The 18,721-nt window shown below is 34.2% G+C and overlaps 2 protein-coding genes across 3 annotated transcripts in view; one reads left to right on the top strand and one right to left on the bottom strand.

Moving 5' to 3' along the window:
* Positions 1-5,431: 5,431 nt before the first annotated feature.
* LOC107756418 (DAZ-associated protein 2-like) lies at positions 5,432-12,090 on the bottom strand. The gene is made up of 4 exons (XM_016573514.1): positions 11,904-12,090; positions 10,976-11,091; positions 10,022-10,273; positions 5,432-7,112 (listed from the first exon to the last, which is right to left on the bottom strand). Exons 1-4 carry the CDS (start codon positions 11,914-11,916, stop codon positions 6,984-6,986), a joined length of 510 nt encoding a protein of 169 aa, XP_016429000.1. The 5' UTR covers positions 11,917-12,090; the 3' UTR covers positions 5,432-6,983.
* Positions 12,091-14,774: 2,684 nt separating this feature from the next.
* The window catches only part of LOC107756417 (POU domain, class 6, transcription factor 1-like), a 12,781-nt gene continuing 8,834 nt past the window's right edge, over positions 14,775-18,721 (top strand). The window contains exons 1-3 of one of the 2 annotated variants that reach the window (XM_016573512.1): positions 14,775-15,138; positions 16,843-16,973; positions 17,312-17,356. In XM_016573512.1, coding sequence (XP_016428998.1) covers positions 16,920-16,973; positions 17,312-17,356 — 99 coding nt within the window. In that variant the 5' untranslated portion in view covers positions 14,775-15,138; positions 16,843-16,919. The remainder of the gene's footprint in view (positions 15,139-16,842; positions 16,974-17,311; positions 17,357-18,721) is intronic. The other variant, XM_016573513.1, reaches the window with a different exon arrangement.

Below are 18,721 nucleotides of genomic sequence, written 5' to 3'. Positions count from 1 at the left end.
CCTGTGTATTTAACTTCTTCACACTAGCATTTTATCCTATCATATATAGTCCTTGTAATGTATAATAATAATTTTAGTATAATAAATAAGTTTAATTAATTTAAACAACATTTTTAATGTCAATTTAAAGTTTAAAACGGTTTCATTTCAAAACAGGCTTAATTGTGGTCCAACATATATAAAAATGCATTAAAGGGGTCATATGATGCTTTTTAAAAGATCATTATTTGGTGTATTTGGTGTAACAGAATATGTTGACATGCTTTAATGTTCAAAAAAAACATTATTTTTCAAATACTGTACATTAAACTTTTGGCGCTCTAGCGGTTAATAAACAGAACTGCACACATCCCGCGGAAGAACATTCCAACCGGAGCTACTTCTCTAAGTTTATGTCTATGGCGATTCACGCAGGTATGTGTTACTCCGCAGCGGTGACGACCCGTCCAGGCTACAATAGTCCAAATAGAAGTACTTATTATAAGTGTACCGTAGTGATTCGGAATAAGACAAAAACGCGGTTTGGAAGATGAATTCATGATGTACTCGCTCATTATATACATTTAGCAAATTTTGAACAGAAAAAGTTACATAAAAGCGAATGCAAACATTTAATGTATGTTAATATAGACATTTTTCCTAACCATAGCATAAAAAGGGGGAAAAAACTGTCTCTTCCTCATGTCTTATCTGACCTGTCTCCACTGTAAAGACAGAGCCCGAAAGGGGAACAGAGTCGCATGACAGACACAGTGATGAAGCTGGTATGTGTTTGCAGTAAAAGTTACATAGTGCTGCTTTAAATAAAATAAAATAAATTAAAAATAAAAATAAAATTAATTTCTCTAGCTGGAAATGGTTGTAATTCCACATTTCAGTGAATGTAATCTTGACATACAGGTTTAGTGTGTCATTCTTAGTGTTTCTGTTTTTTTCTCAGGGATAAATGTTACATCAACAACTGCAGCTCCACCGCAAACAGACACGACTGTCATTGGAGGTAATTGACTTCTAGTGTAATAGATTCTAGCTCATAGTGTAAGATGTCAGTGCAGATCATGATATTAGACTAAAGCCATCAAATTACCTTAATGACTAGGAATTATATATTGTGTTGGACAATCCTAGAAAGCTTTTGTGGGGATGGTATGGGTTTTGTAAGGTGTTGTTCACAGTACATAGTGTTTGCCAGCAGGTGTTATGATGATGCTACATATTAAGAGAGAATGTAAGATTATTTTTCTTTTATCTTTTATAATATTATACATGTCTTTACTGTTACTTTTGATGAATTGAATATGTCCTTGCTGAATAAAAGTATTAAATTCCTCAAATGTAAAAAAATAAATTTTAGAGGCTTTAAAATTAAGGCATAATAATAATTTTAAAGCCTCTAAAATTACTTTCAGGAGACTTTTTTTAATTATTATTTGTAAAGGGTTTTTATGTATTTGTAGTAATATATATTTTATCATTTTTGAATAGGATAACACTTTATTTTGATGGTCCCCTTTAGATATTTTGTTATATTTGTAGATATTTAAGAAACTTTGCAACTACCAGTAATGCTCATTCTATAGTTACAGACTGCTTAATATATCTGAATGCTTTATTTTGATGGTCCCCAGCAGACATTCTATTGACTATAAGTAACTTTCCATGTAAATGTCAAGTTATTCTACTAACTTTAACCCTGACCATGACCTAACAGTCTACTAATACTCTAATGAGAGTTAGTTGATGTGTAGCTGCAAAGTTACTTGTAGTCAACAGAATGTTTAAAGGGAAACATCAAAATAAAATGTAACCTTGAAGGGTAATATTTCTTCATTTGATCTATTGCATATTGCTGGCGATGATGCTACATATTAAGAGAGAATGTAAGATTATTTTTATTTTATCTTTTATAATATTATACATGTCTTTACTGTTACTTTTGATGAATTGAATATGTCCTTGCTGAATAAAAGTATTAAATTCCTCAAATGTAAAAAAATAAATTTTAGAGGCTTTAAAATTAAGGCATAATAATAATTTTAAAGCCTCTAAAATTACTTTCAGGAGACTTTTTTTTATTATTATTTGTAAAGGGTTTTTATGTATTTGTAGTAATATATATTTTTTATCATTTTTGAATAGGATAACACTTTATTTTGATGGTCCCCTTTAGATATTTTGTTATATTTGTAGATATTTAAGAAACTTTGCAACTACCAGTAATGCTCATTCTATAGTTACAGACTGCTTAATATATCTGAATGCTTTATTTTGATGGTCCCCAGCAGACATTCTATTGACTATAAGTAACTTTCCATGTAAATGTCAAGTTATTCTACTAACTTTAACCCTGACCATGACCTAACAGTCTACTAATACTCTAATGAGAGTTAGTTGATGTGTAGCTGCAAAGTTACTTGTAGTCAACAGAATGTTTAAAGGGAAACATCAAAATAAAATGTAACCTTGAAGGGTAATATTTCTTCATTTGATCTATTGCATATTGCTGGCTGTTTAAAATTATTTTTCTTTTTTCTCTTTTAGTGGTAATTGCACTGATCCTGGTGACGCTTGTTGTCTGTGGGTTCCTGCTGTACAGATACCTGTGCCACAGTAAGGGTGTTTACAGAACCGCAGGTGAGCCTGCTCCAGGTGTGGACCCTGACCAGGTCTACAATGACACCGTCACTGAAAACAAGAAGGAATACTTCATCTGAACTGCTTGGCATCAGAGGGATTTAACCCATGATCAGTACGCATGGACTGCTGCAGACATCTAAATAGTCTGTGTAGAGAGGTATATGTGCAAGACATATGGGACATAAACCACTGGTCTGTGCTCTATGAAAGAATGTTTAGTTGAAAGGATACAGTTTGAGTTTTATGTTGGGAGGATAAGTTGCTTATTCATGATGTCAATAAGCTCACCATCGGTTTTCGTATGGGACAAATTGTTATGTCTGTGTATTTAGTTTATAGTTCACTCAAAAAAAAAAAACATTTACTCGCTACTTCAGCAGAAATTACATGAAGGTTCATATACAAGAGTTAATAATGAATTCTTTATCAGTAATTATGGAATTATTATCAGCTATTATTAGAGTTCAGGTAGCATAAGTGGCACTGCACCTCTAATGGCAAACATTGTAGGCACTGTACAAATTTGGTTTTATTCAGTTATAAGTCAATATAGTGTTAAAATACCTTTTTCCTTTGACCATATTGCCTGGCTTTTTATTACTTTTTTTTTTTTTTTTTTTGGCGGAATTTTTAGTTTATGAATAGTTGGAGAGTCCACTGTTATAGTGCCTTGTAAAACATTTAAATGTTTTTTTTTTTTTTTTAATTGACATTTTATAATTCAAGTTTTTTTTTTTGTTTATTAAAAACAATTTTTGTATTTTTTGTTACATAGGCTTGCTGTAACGGTGCCAAATATAATACCTATGTCATTATTTACAAACACGCTGATCATAATATCAGATGCATATATGATGCTTGATATTTTTTGCGCAGGGTTACAGTAGTATCTTACTTGTTATGAAAATGGATGTTTTTTTTTTTTTGTAATTTAAAAATTCGGAGTCATCTTTTTTCATTGCGCTATCAATATGTTACTGTAGTTATTGATATAACACATAACACAATGTCAAATACAAGTTAGTATTTAGCTAGTAAAACCAAAATGATTTAATTTGAAATCAATTCTGTGCAAACAGTTTTGTCAGAACAAAAAAGATTTTTAAGTTCTATTATGCCTTTGAATAGGATTGTGATTGACAACAATATAATCCATAATCTCCAATCTTGCCTTGGTCTAAATGTGGATCGGAAGTGATTGGTCATTTAGTCAAACATTGGTCATAACCTGGAGATAAACCTCCAAATAAACAACTTGGCAGACAAAAATATAAACATGAACCATTGAAAGACATAATACAACACAGATTGTCAAAATTCAAAATAGCTTTTATTCTAAATTTTGTTTTATACTTAAGGTTTAGTATAAAAAAAGTTAAGTGCACCACAATTTCATTGGAGACCATTTTGTCATGTAGCAAACTAGGAAGGACCTCGGTTCCTTGATGCTGCAGTATGCATCCATTACAACCCATCACAATCTTTTTATATTATATATATGTAGAAAAAAAAATCAGAAGTGTTCCCTGAACTGTAGTGCCCACATAGACGTATACCATCCATGACTGTCATGGTATTGAGGCTCAAGATAAGCAGTGTATCCGCTACATTGCATACACAAACACACGGTGCCACGTGCCATGATAAAATGCTGCGCTAAGATTGAAATGGGTATTGAGTTCTGAAAGCTTTGCCCTTGTGTTTTTTGCCTTGTTATTTTCCTAGCCAAGTAAGAATAAATGAAATGAAATTTAAATAAGGAATGACATAAAGTCAGGTTAGGAATAAATGTGAAACTACCAGGTCAGACGTTTCATACTAAAATAAAAACCTACATCACAGAAAATGATAGAAATGGTGCTAAGGCGATGCCAGCATACTTGGCATGTTTTTTTTACATCAAAATAATTTTTTCCTTTATTTGCAGAGAGAAAATCTACCTGAATGGCCTTTTTATATTCAAATGGGCAAAACCTTTAGGACTGTACTGTAGTGTCGGATACCCAGTGATGCACCTGATACATGTAAAGCCTAAAAAATGAGCCCCATTTGCCAGGCTAGCATAACATTTCCTATTTTTTTTTTTTTTCTTAAATCAGAAAATATGTATGGTATAGAGACAAATAATTTGATACCAGTGAATGTATGGAGAATAATTTTGAGTGAACATTTATAAGCATTTCACCTTTGTGCTATCTAGCAAAATAAGTAGCATTTTAGATTTACAGTCACATCTAATACAAATAACTGCTACAGAACTTATGCGTTGTAGTGTCGAAGAGGACACGGCTGCGTTTTAAAGGAGTAGTTCACTTCCAGAATGAAAATTCTGTCATCATTAACTCACCCTCCACTTGTTCCAAACCTGTATGAGTTTCTTTCTTCTGTTGAACACAAAAGATATAAGAAAATATTTTGAAAAATGTTGGTATCCGAACAGCTGATGAGCACCATTGACTTCCATAGTATATTTTATTCCTACTATGGAAGTCAATGGTGCTCATCAACTGTTTAGATACCAGCATTTTTCAAAATATCTTCTTTTGTGTTCAACAGAAGAAAGAAGCTCATACAGGTTTGGAACAAGTGGAGGGTGAGTTAATGATGACAGAATTTTCATTCTGGAAGTGAACTACTTTAAGGTCATTCTATCACTGTTGGGAGTAGAAATGAAGATTAGCAATTAAATGTATTATAAGCGCAAAAAGCGGTGGAGACAACTGCTGGTGCATTCTGTGAGGTTTTCCTTTTTTATCAGGGATTTTTGCGAAACATTTCTAAATCACATTACAGATGAGAGAGAGGAAAACTTTAATCCCTTGCGAAACATTTACAAAACACCACAATTTCTCAGCCGTTGTATAGGCTGCTACGTATTACCACACTGCTTTGAAAAATCATCAATGCAGCAACAAGTATAACTGACGCTATTTGTATTTAAAAGCATATGTACAAAAGAAATCGGCAAAAACATTTCAGAATTGGTTGACAGTGCACATAAATTAATTTTGTAGTACTCCTAAAAATGTTAACAATGATAACACTTTATTGAGAACAAAACTACTGAAAAGTGCATGCAGAAACATCAAGATGCAACTAGGAAACATTGATATATTTTTAAAACACAAACCCCTAGAAAATGCAGTCACAGCAGTCTTGTGCTCTGTCCGGAAAGCAATCACCATCAACTAAATATGATATGTTTGTTTATTTCAGTATGAATCTGTGTGCAGATGTACTATAACAGAAGACTTACAAAAAGCGAAAAGCTTTTAGTGCATTCTTGTCCAGATCTTTGGTACAAGCAGCTCCCCACAAAAAGAAAAAGAGAGAGAAAAAAAAAAGCTTGATGTGCCAAACCATTTAAAATACTGAAAATAAATTCTCTTGATTAAGCCCTGACCTGTGTAAAGAAGTTTACCTTTGTGGAAAATGCCTAAAAAGTTTGTGTAGAAGCACATATAGCTGGAACACACATAACACGCGCTAAACAAGGTGAAACTGCTATACGTACAGCTCTGGGTATCCGACATTGGAGGAAAAATATTGGGGGGAAAAAAACATCTGACTTTTCTGAACCAGTTTAGTTAATCTTGTTCGCTCTCTCTTTTACTGCATTTAGGTTCATTCATATGTAAATTCCTTTGCTTTTAAACAATGGTGCAGTTTTGGCACCTGATAATATTTATATAAGCTTGCCCAAAGGTACAATACGCCGCCATTGTTTGAATTTGTAAACACACCTGTCTCTTTGATATAGAGTGCTTAAATCTGCATTTTACATATTTGACAAGACCTTAATAATGACATGAATGAAAGGCGTAGTTAAGCATACTATTCAAAGAGAAAGTTTCAAGTGCATAGCTACTTTACACAGATGATCTGACTCTTGGCAGTTCTCTTGGCATGATCTCTGGCTCAAGAAGACAACCAAAAACTAGAAAATGTACTGTAAAAATTAAGTTGTAAGAGGTACGCCAATGTCAAAGGAAAAAATGACCTGGTCTTCACCTTAAAAGTAGTCTACTCTAAATTAGCCAACCAATAATTACGGTAAATGAATATATGATCACTAGAAGTTCAAACTTACAATTATCATGCGCTTTTTAACTGTGAATACACAATAATTGTGTTATACATTATATAATTGTGATATTACACAATTATACCAATAGCGGCGTACTGTACCTTGAGTAAGGGGCTCTAAAATATTACATTCCATTACATTAAATCAGTATTGTGGCTTAGCCAAGCAGCCCCAAGGGAGGCAGGGGTGGGAGAACAGGTAAAGGGAACCAGGGAGAAGGAAGGAGGGCTTCGGTCCAGGGCCAGTGGGGTGCTCACTGTTACCAGATGGTGTAACCGCCGCTGGAGCCACCCATGAAAAAGTTGCCCTTACGTTGCGTCATCACAACATTTGCACCTTGCATGGCTGCCAACTGAGCCGCGTTAGGGAGGTGTCCAGGTGGTGGAGGCTTGAATATGAAGAGAAATATGTAAATCAAATACCTATTTCATCAGCTACATTTTCAGTCACGTCTATGCCAAGAGAAAATGTGAAATCATAAATTAAAAAGATCTCAGAACAGATTGAACCTACAAGGAATTTCACACTGACTGTTGAGTTGAAGGACAAAACAAGCTACAGACGTATGGGAAAAAAACATCACATATTGTGTTTTTTTAATTAATCTGTAAACAAGTTTAGTGCAACCTTATTATTATTATTATACTTACTCCTATTTTCTCAAAAGAATTCTCACAAAACGTTTTTATTCTTATCACCCGATGTGACGTGTCAACACTGTCAGATACAAAAACAACAAGTCTTGGCAAAAATTCTTCAGAAATCTTGACAAATTCACTTCAATGAAAACTAATGACTAATTTTTTTATCTCTATTTTGTCAACGCCAATCTTACAGGTTGACAGCTGATCGCATAATTTTCCTCATTTTAAGGACTTGCTCAAAATGAGGGAAATAATTGAAAAATACCAAATAATTTCTTTACAATTTGGGTGACGGTGTTAACATATGATGACATGGTTAAATGCAATTATCTTAAATACCTAATAAATATATATTTACATAATAATAATAATAAAAGCAAAAGTATCTAAAATATATAAATAAAATGTAGTTTTTAGCCAACAACTTCTTTCTCTGATTAATTTAAAAGTGTACATGATGGACATTTTCAAAACTATTGGAAGGTAAAACTGTAGGTCATGTTTTGTCCCACATCTCAATAAATCAAAAGGAACTGCGACTGATATTGTTGTACATTCAAATCTGTCTCGATCCTCCAACATAAACTGGATTTGGCTCAGGCCATCCAAGATATATAGATAGTTTCTTCACTGAAAAACTATTGGAGAAATGTAGCATTTCATCAAAATGTTGTTCCGTCAGAATGAGAGTTCAAACAGCTGATGAAAGATCACAGTTCATCAAGTAACATCTTGTGAAAAGCTGCATGTTTGTAAGAAAGAAATCCATCAAGATGTTTTAACTAAACCATCACATCTGACAAAACTAATATAGTAATGCTTCCTCTGATGAAAAATGTCATCCCTGTTGTCCTCTCACATCAAAATCCACAGATTTGTTTGTTTCTGTTTTTGCTTATAAACAGATTTTGCTTGATCTGTGCATATTTCTCTCCTGATTCAGACAAGATGACTTTTTCACTGATGGCATTATTAATAATTATGGACTCATATTTAGCTAGAAGTAGGGGTAGGCGATATGACCAAAAACGTATCACGTTAGAAGTAGTTTTATTTCACGGTAACAGTATATATCACAATATAGTTATTTTTGCTTTAAATAAGGTCTTTATGATATAAAAATTTCTGATACCATAGAAATTTCATCATTCTTGTCACCCATGTCAGTATCACAAAAAACTAATACTAGCCTAAAAACAAAAATCAAGCTTACTGAAGACAGCAATTAAACAGTCAGCAATTAAATAAGAATAAGAAACTATTTACAAGCAATGGGACAAAAAACTACAGTAGAATAAATAATTAAGAAATGCTACATACATTGTATAATCAAATGTATAAAAACACTGCATAATCTTCACTGTGTAAATGAAATATATATTTCTTGTTATTAAAGTTACAAAAGTGATTTAGTCAAGAGCAGTGAGAGATTTTCTCTCTTTTGATGTTTGATTAACATGATTGACAGAAAGCAGGAATGCTGTCACTTTAAGAGCTGCCCGGATCCAATATACTGTTACACATCTGCTTTCTTTCTCAGCTGTTTGCTTTCACTTAAGACCTAAATTACTATGTTTTTACGATGCTTGCAAAGATGGGCATTTTGACACATACAAGTGTGTAGGACTGCCACTAACGACTATTTTTATTTTGATTAATCTATCGACTGATTAATCTTATTTACCAGAATATATTTAGGAGAAAAATGTAAATGTGCAGTATTTCTGAAAAAAAATTAAAAAAAATAAATATATATATATTTTTTTATAAAATCAATTAATTGGAGATGCTTTTTATTATTAACATTTAATGGAACCATTAACAGTCGACGCGAGCCAAATGAAGTCGAGGATTTTTAAAAATCGAATAGTCTAATAAAATCGACGAATCGCGACAGCCCTACAAGTGTGTGTATTTAAACTTTCAAGACCTATAAAGCGGCAAAAATAACTTTCAATACTCCCGTGCTCTATGAGCACCGTCTTCATGTGCGTGCCTCTCTGACAGCGCGCGCATATTGCGAAATGAGTTCTCTTTCGCTGCTGATTGCATTTCAATGGCTTAAAATCACTTCGTTTTTAAACCGCAATGCAAATATGCGTGTAAACGATAAGCTTTCATGACCAGGTAGTACAAGTACAGCAACGTCACGTGAGCGTGTAACCGCGTTAGAGACCATAGTCGAAAATCTCTACTGGTTGACAAATACAAAAACAATTGTCTTCAGGTATGAAAGGCATGACATTTTCCCTTCCCACCCCCAGCTGGAAGCAATTTTTTAAAGTTAAAATGTCTTAATGATGGATTTGTTTATTACAAACACGCAGCTTTTCACTTCACAAAACACAAGACAATTGATGGACTGGAGTCATGTGCATTACAGGTGGAATATTGTGATGTTTTTATCAGCTGTTTGAACTCTCGTTCTGATGGCACCCATTCACTGCTGAGGATCTATTGGTGAGCAAGTGATAGAAAGCAAAAAAAATTTCCCAAATCTGTTCTGATGAAGAAAAACTCATCTACATCTTGGATAGCCTTAGGGTAAGTAGACTTTTAGCAAATTTTCATTTTAGGGTGAACTATTTCCTTAATTGTAGGTTGGTAAATATAAATGCATATTACTTCCTGGATGTTTATTGGGAATACTCACAGGAATGGAAGTACTGGTGCTAGGCCCAAAGCGAGCTCCAGCATCGAATCCGCCATCCACCATGACAGTGGAACCATGGGGGTACACGGGCCCCATCTGATAATATGCCATTGGGACACTGGGGGCCATGGCCCCCATTGGCACAGACTGAGCATGCATGGGCATGTACATCTGAGTACCAGGGTAAGCTGAGGTCATTGGGGGCATCTGTCCATGGGCTGGGGGAGGAGCCATATACCTGGCCTGATAAACCTGCGAGAGGGAAACATTCACAAAGTGTGAAATCGTAATAGTAATCAGTTTTGTATGGAATAAACACAGAATTAATATTTAAAAAAGGATTTTTAAAATGAGCTGCACTCCAAGCCATTTTAAAATGCAGATAACCACAAATCTGCAACTGTATAATAGCCTAAAGTTATGATTAATGAAATTAACATTTTATTGAACAGTGATATCTTTTATTATATCACATTTGCTGCATTTTTATATACAAATTGGGGGTTTTATTAAGGTTTTAAACTCATGATAAAAATCACAGTAATGAATGGCCTCAAAATCAAAAGTTAATTTGCTATAAATCTAGCATACTAGATAGAATACCTCTTTCCTCTGGGAGTTTCATGCTGACTAATTCATTGCTAAAATTGCCTTTGTCTTTTTGAGTGGTGGCACTTGTATCACAACAGATGATTCATCAAGCACAAATTCCAAAAATGATTAATGTTCTCAGAAGAATCTTTAGCAGAAATCTTTAGCATGCAGTCTTGAGTAAGGGAGCGTACATTTTTGAAAATGCTTCTAAAGTGCTTCCAAAACATGTTGTTTTTTTAATATAGTACTAGATTAAAATGTGACATTGTAAAAAAAAAAAAAAAAAAAAATTCATTTGAATGATTTAATGAGATACTGTACATTCACATGACCAGAGAGAGAGTAATTAGCACTGGTAACCTCAGAGTATGGAGGAGGGGCATCTGCATATGGAGACACCTGAGGAGGGACTTGCATAGCAGGCTGGTAAACGGGTGCTGTGCTCTGCTGAGGGTAAACAGCTTGTGGATATGACCCTGCATGGACACCAAGAGAAAAAGAAAGACAGTTAATGCTTTCAAATGAATATCACAACAGAATCTTAAGTTGATTTACTGTAAAGTAGCCAGCAATATTTTGGTTTTGTACTAAAGATACTGACCAAGAAAAAACATTCAGCGGTTTTCCTTAAACCAGAGTACACAGGCTTGAAATGTGGATTAAATGAAAAAATGTAAATAAAATACATTGGCAAAATAATTTGAGTGACCCAGACATGTTATTAAAAGGTTTTGTGATATTGACCGAAACAGATATGATCGACAAATGACTTAAGAAATATGGATGTGGAAGCGTATGTATTACAATAAATAACATCAAGCCGCAAACATACACACAAACGACACAAAAGGCAAGCTAAACACGACAGCTAAATTACAATTGAAAAATAAGACAAACTGTTCTTGAGTGAATACCACACGGTATATTGATTAAACACATTTAAATAAGATTAATTAAATTATTAAACTGATGCTGTGAGCGTCTCGCTTTCTTAACGAGGTCACCTTTCTGATCACGTCAAAGCGCTGTAGCAGCCAAGCTAGTCACCCTTTACCTGTTTTCAATCCAAAACATTACCCATTCCGCTAAAATAAGACACCACCGCGTTAAATATAACAGTGTCCGTCGTTACTTAGTCGATGGCAGATGTTTTTGTCGCATAATCGATAAGAATTCAGCATGTAAAATCGTTTGTTATGTAAGTCAGTTATGCTGGCTAACTCCATTGGTAGTTGCTAGGAAGCGGCTAAGCAAAATAGCAGAAGAGCGGAGATGATCGCGTATTTACCTTTGTTGTTCATTGTTCTTCACTGTAGGTAAAATATTCTAGTGGGCGAGAAATTCAACAGACCGAATTCTGCGTTTATTTGACAATAAATATAAGGTTTACTCAAAGTTCCTCGTTTTTTTTCTTTCTCGTTACTTCCTTGTTTTCGTCGGTTATGCTTTGAGTATATTTGTGTTGGGAGGAGCTACGTCATGCACGCATCAGTTTTTGGACGCCACTCCCTGTTAAAGAGAAGCTCGTGACTCATTATCTACAAAACGAAAGTCTCTGTAAGCCCCACTTTATACTATAAAAATAAACTTTACGTATAGAGTATAAAATTATAGAATATATATAGAATTTTACGTATTTATATGTAAAATATTTGTTTATATATAGGGCAGGTGTCATAGATGGAATATGTCACAAAGGCCATACTTTCTCATAGTAAATACCGTATTTGAGTTTGAGTCAAAAGTCCAGTTACACAATTGTGTTTTCTCAAAAAGTGGTTTTCATGTCCGTTTCAAACGCTTGGTTCAAAGAGATATTCAAATAAAATACTTTTGTAATCAGTGTTGGGTAAACAAGTGAATATAAATAAAACTGTATAGCATACATCCAGACAAGGTAGATTTGAACTAAAAGGTGCTTTTTCAAGAAAATCAGATGCATATTCTAATATGTGTTTTCAGGTTAAGGGTCCTTCTAATAAATGTCAGACAGGCCAAGTTTTTGCATGCCGTTTCATGGCCTGTTTTCACAGGTTTTCCTTTTTTTAAGCTAGGATTAAGCAATAGTTCAATTAGGACATTTAAGAAGTTTTTATAAACGTGACTTAAAAAAACATTACTGTGTGCATCTTGAGACAAATCAATGACACTTACATATTTTAAGATATGTCAGTGCAAGTTTCTTTCAGTTAAATCAGTTTAAATTAAAACAGCTCAGACATGCATTTTAGTCTGGGACTAGGCTTAATCCTTGTCTGTGAAACCGGGGGCATATGTGATAATTTAATATGCCATTTACTAATTACAGTTCTCTGCAATGACAGGTTTCATTATGACTTCTTACATTATAATGTGACAACATGCCCTTCTATTACTCAAGTGTCGACAATTTAGTATGTTGCTTATATGCTGAATTAGTTATTGCCTAAATATTTGATTATTTGATGTGGATATTTTTATATTTTACTTTCCCAATAACATTATTATTGACATCAGCATGTAATATGAAATCCTGTCTACTCATAGGGTTAGTTAGTATGGAACGATTCTGCACACTTGAACCTGTAATATTGCATAATTAGGCCCTGGGAAGTATGCCAAGCAGAGCAGAGGTTTCATTAAGATTGTTTAAATTAGTTGCAGTATTCAACCCAATATATTACGCATCAGACTTTGAATAGGAATGATGATCCAAATTTTGTTTTGCACCTCTGTGTCTAAATTAAATGTGGTTTATGCATTTGTATGGCTGGGCCCACAGGCTCTTTAGGCAGTATAAAGTTGCATTTTGTGGACATCCCTTGTTGGCCCTGCATCTATTCAAAAATAAAACAGAGCAGGGCTTTGTCAAGGAAACGAAAAAACATTTTTAATGAACACTTTTGTTTGCAATGTATATGTCTTTATATCAGATGTACATTAGTACATTAGTTGGGGCCTTTATACTGGATGTGAACCTAATTACAGATTCGTCTGTATTCAGCAATCCCAGTACTCCTTTGAGCTCCATGGCAATATGCTGCTAATGCATGCAAATGGAAGTGTTTGCTAGCTGGCTTGGCAACAGAGGAAAGACACAGAGTGTGTATAGAGACACGGTGTATTTTTTATAAGCCAGTTCATTATAAAAAATGTGAATATGCCTTGTAAATCACATATAAGAATATGCATCAGTATGCATCTGATTTTTCTTAAAAAAGCACACAAGGAAAGAAAATCTCATTTTGAATGCATTTAGTGGTGTGCGTAAAGCTTTCTCAAAAAACATGCAATCACCACAACATAGAGATTCACATAACAATGCAACAGATGCATTTGGCTGCAGTGCCCTAAAACGATCCTCTCTGGGGAACAATCAGAGGGAGAACTGTGCTTGAAGATTAAACAGATGGACTGTAGCCAAACTTTTTTTCTTTATCATTACTTTTCTTGATTTACATTAATTTGTAAGTCACTTTGGATAAAAGCATCTGCTAAAGGAATCCAGTTTTGTAAGTGCTAAGATGCCATGTAGAGCAAGTTGAAATAATTGCATTTAACATTTTAATTGCCCCTTTTGTTCTGTTTCTTAATATTTTACATGGAACCATATAATATGTCTGTATGTTTTCATTTCATCTAGACTTTAAGAGGTACAAGGACACACAGGTAGAAGGACATGAATGTCAATATTTTAAATTCTTAAAAAATTTCCATTCACATTGTTATTTAGAAGAAACACAGCAATAGTAATAATAGTAATAGTTGTAATAATAATAATAAAACAATATAATAATAGTAATATTAATAATAAGCATGATAAAATTATTATTATTATTTTATTGGCATTATTATATTATTATCATACAATAATATTAATATTAATAAAAATAAATTGATCTCTTTATTAATATTAGTAATTTTATTATTAGAGCATAACTTCACACTAGCATTATTATATTATATGATATTATCATACAATAAACAAAATATTTTATAAATAATAATATTAATAAAAATAAATTGATCTCTTTATTAATATTAGTAATTTTATTATTACAGCATAACTTCACACTGTAGCAAATTATATCCCAGTTTGAATCAAGAGTTTGAATAGTGCAGAGAACTGCGGTAACACTGTGTACTGTCTCTTTAAGACGGCCATTGCTCCCGTTCTGTCGAGCCAGCGCCATTTTTTCAATGCAAGACTCGGCCTGCATAAATTATGTTCATGACGTAGTGCAAAAGAGCAAATTTGTGTTAATTTTTCGGCACTTTTCTGCAGATAAGGTTTTATCTTGGTTATTAAGGCGCACTTGCTTCACCGGCACGACAGTTAACGGAAAGACGTCATTAAATATTTAGTTAAAAAGAGGACCAGCGCTTTCCCGAGCCTCCTTATCAATGCAAATAGCTCTTTTGTGTGCATTCGTAGCGCGCGTTGGAAGCTGTGAGATGAATTTTTAATTATGCATATTTAAAACAAACTGTGGCAAAGCTCGCCGAAGGAGGAGAAATAAAGAAAATATCCCAGCTTTCAGCGGGTAAGTCGTGAATATGATCACAGCTTGCACGTATTTTTTGCACAACGCAACACGAACTCGCGGACTCGAAATGAGTTTTTGGTTAATATGCAATGGTCTTAATTAGCATAATTTATATATTTATGATAAAGAGAAAGGAAATCCATCAAATGCCGTCCCGAGTCATGGCATATTGGCATGCGAGGAGTGTGATCAGTAGATGAAGTGTGTGTCCCGTGAGGGGAGTTTTTATTGCATTGAGATTGTGTTGAGAGGACTGCACTAGTACCTCACAGGCCTGCTTGATGTGAAAATGCGCAAGGCTTACATAATGCTCTATATTGTTTTGGGGATAATTACAAGCGCAAGTTTATAATGCAAGACACACACCTTAAATTGCACTTGCACAGTGATGACTTTCGAACATGCTCGGAAATAATGTACCAAATCTTTAAGAACTGTGTAACGTTTTTCTGTGAGGTAACGTTAGCTGGGTTCAAGTATTTTAAGTTGACAACCTTGAGAGCCGGCGTCATAGACGTGACGTTACACACTTGACTACGACATGATTATCTGGTCAATGCCTTGCAGAGATTTACCATGGTAATCATAGTTCCCGCCAAAAGACCAGAGTACTTGCTATACTTAATGTTACTACTGTAGAAACATAATAAATGTAATATGTAATGTTATTGAAACGATTCAAAAACTTGTTTTCTGTAATTATTGCAGTAACAACTGTAGAAACTATGGTGTTATTGCAGAAACTTTACCATGGTGAATTTTTGTAAAGGTGTGCTGCTAGTCACCTTCATCTTTTAAATATAAATAAACTAGGTATTCATATTGTGGTAACCTAGTAGTTTTGAGACTAAATGTGAAGGGCTCTATTGTAATGTATATGTTTTTATTTTTATTTTTTATTTTTAGAAGTTTTCTTTTTTGTAAATTATTTGTCAGATTTACTTGCACTAAATCACATAGCAGTTTTACCTTTTATAACTTATTATTTAACTCAACATTTTCCTTCCATATGTTGAAGTATTTGTGATTTGAAATTAGATGTTTGTCAGATTTAGTTGCACTAAATATATTGCACATATTTATTTCTTACCTTTTCTTACCTAATACTGAATTTTTTTTCTTCCATATTAAGTATTTCTGATTGAAATTAACTATTTGTCCGATTTAGTTGAACTAAATCACGTTTTTTTTTTGTTTTGTTTAACCTTTATAACTTTGTTTAAAATTATAATTGTCTTCCATATTGAGAAGTATTTCTGATTGAAATGGGACATTTGTCAGATTTATTTGCGTTGAATCACATATTTTTTTACCTTTATAACTTAATATTTAAAATAATGCTCTTCCATTTTGTGAAGCATTTCCAATTGAAAAAAGGGATTAAAATTGTAGCACAGGACTTCATTTTATCCAGGAATTCCCTGAACTGTGAAAAATTGTCTGGAGTAGGTGGTTGCAGGGAAGGGGCTAAAAATATAAAAGCTCTTGATGAAAAGTAAATGTTAAAATTGTTTCGGAGGCAGAGCAAGTTATTACATTTTGGAATTACATGCATGCACTGATGAGTCATTTGCAATAAGACCCGGAATGTGTATTGAGGAGGTAAATGGGGTCAACTTTTATGTCATGATGAGTTTATTCTTTGATAACCAGTATCTAGTGCTGTCAAGAATTCTTATTGACCAGCTTTTTTTGTCTCAGGTGGTACTGTGGAGCTGGTAACATCCCCTTCAACCACTATGCAGAATCAGTGATCTCCTCAGAGCCTAGACTTCATCATGGACACTGAGGATCTCCCTGCAAACAATGTGCCACTCACTGTCAATGAACAGGTATTCCTGAGTCAAGTCATAATTCCCATACGTTTCTCACGACTTACATGAAATGCTACCAAAACACAGATGTACCTTAACATTTCATCACATGTCCAGCCTCATGCCCCACGTGTGTGAGTGTTCAGTCTACGTTCACAGCACAAGCAATTCTCTTCTGGTGGTGAGGTGTTTGCAGAAAGCATTGCTTATGTCAGTTTTTGGGCAGACGCTCTTGTTTGTTTGCTGTACTCATGTCACTTGTGTCCTTGTTGGGTGGTTCTTTGTGTCCTAACGTGTGCTTGGCATCTCTGTTCTCTTTAGTCATTCACTGTCTGACTGCAGAAGTGTTTTCTCAGCTTTTAGGTTCCTGCACTTTGAAATTCCCAGCACAAGACGACCAGGTATGCAACTTTTTCTGCCTCTGTACTGCTCTCTGCGCTGCGCTGAGCTGAGCGTCCCTCTCTGTCTGAGCCCTGCATTTGCTCCTGTGATGCTTCTCTGATCTCGACTGAAACATGATCGAGAAATGTTCTTAATAAAAAAAACTTAATCAAACATTAAGCTGAGCAAAAGCTTTGAAATTGTGTCATGCAATAATACACGAGTTTAAAAGCTGCATTTATTTGTTCAAAAATACACTAAAAACAGAAATATTATTACAATTTAAAATAACTGTTTTCTATTTTAACATATTTTAAAGTAATTTATTCTTGTGATGGCAAAGTAAAATTTTCAGCAGTCATCATTACTCCAGTTTTCAGTGTTACACGATCCTTCAGAAATCATTCTAATATTCTGATTTGCTACTTAAACATTTCTTATAATGTTGAAATCAGCTGTGCTGCTTAATTTTTTTTGTGGAAACCATGATGCATGTTATTTCAGGATTCTTTGATAATTAGAAAGTTCTAAAGGAACGTTTGAACAGTAGTGTCACAGTTGGACAGCAAAATTCGCTTGGATTTCAAAGGCTCATGTTGACAGCAGAGTTTACATGTTCTTCATGGGCACCTATTAATATATTTGAGCATCTTCTGCTGCTTGTTCTTAACTAATAGGCTTTTTATCAAACTACTGAGCCTCTTGTACAGCTGTTAAATGCAAATGAAACATATGTGCCAAGGGCGATATTGCAAAAAAAGTTATGTTTTACATAACTTTTATTCAATAAATGAACCCAAGGAATAATTATATATATATATATATTTATACAACAGTTCGTTCTGGTTCTCAAACCTGATTGGTTGAGAACCGTGAGATATTGTACTGGTATCGCTACAGGAACGCCCTTTCACAATTTTGTATCACTCCACTTGTTCTAGCCGGGTCTATGTTTTTTTTTTAATTATTCACTGAGCTAATCGTAGAGTATGTTAGTTAATATAAGAAGAAACGTCTAGCTTCGCGGTCTCTCTCTCTCTCTCATTCGGATGCACGTTTTGCCGCATTGTTTCTCTCTTATAACCTCATTATTTCTCACTAATAACCTAACTGAAGCAGCACATGCCCTTGATACGAATTCTAAAAGTGACGTATGTTTAACTGTCAACTTGAGCTTTGAATCCGTGGCGGAAGGAAGTAGTTCCGCACAAAAGAGGGTTTTATTAGGCACTCCGTTGTTTCTCGTTTAATTACACACGTTCCGTCGAACTGTTGTATAAACGCAATATCACTCGAGTACGAGAGCGATACCGGCTCTATATCAGCATGGCTGTGATTAGGCCAGAGAGGCAATCACAGCCGCTGATATAGAGCCGGTATCGCTC

Source organism: Sinocyclocheilus rhinocerous, unplaced genomic scaffold, assembly GCF_001515625.1.
Source record: "Sinocyclocheilus rhinocerous isolate Xijiao unplaced genomic scaffold, SAMN03320098_v1.1 scaffold712, whole genome shotgun sequence".
Lineage (NCBI taxonomy): Eukaryota > Metazoa > Chordata > Actinopteri > Cypriniformes > Cyprinidae > Sinocyclocheilus > Sinocyclocheilus rhinocerous.
Note: the sequence above shows the minus strand (reverse complement) of the source record. Positions and strands in the feature narration are given on the sequence as shown.

Coding starts and splice junctions, on each gene's coding strand:
- LOC107756418 (XM_016573514.1), bottom strand. Junction 10,274..10,975: donor CCCCTCCTCCATACTCTGAG/GTTACCAGTGCT, acceptor TCCCTCTCGCAG/GTTTATCAGGCCAGGTATAT. Junction 7,113..10,021: donor GCACCAGTACTTCCATTCCT/GTGAGTATTCCC, acceptor TTCATATTCAAG/CCTCCACCACCTGGACACCT.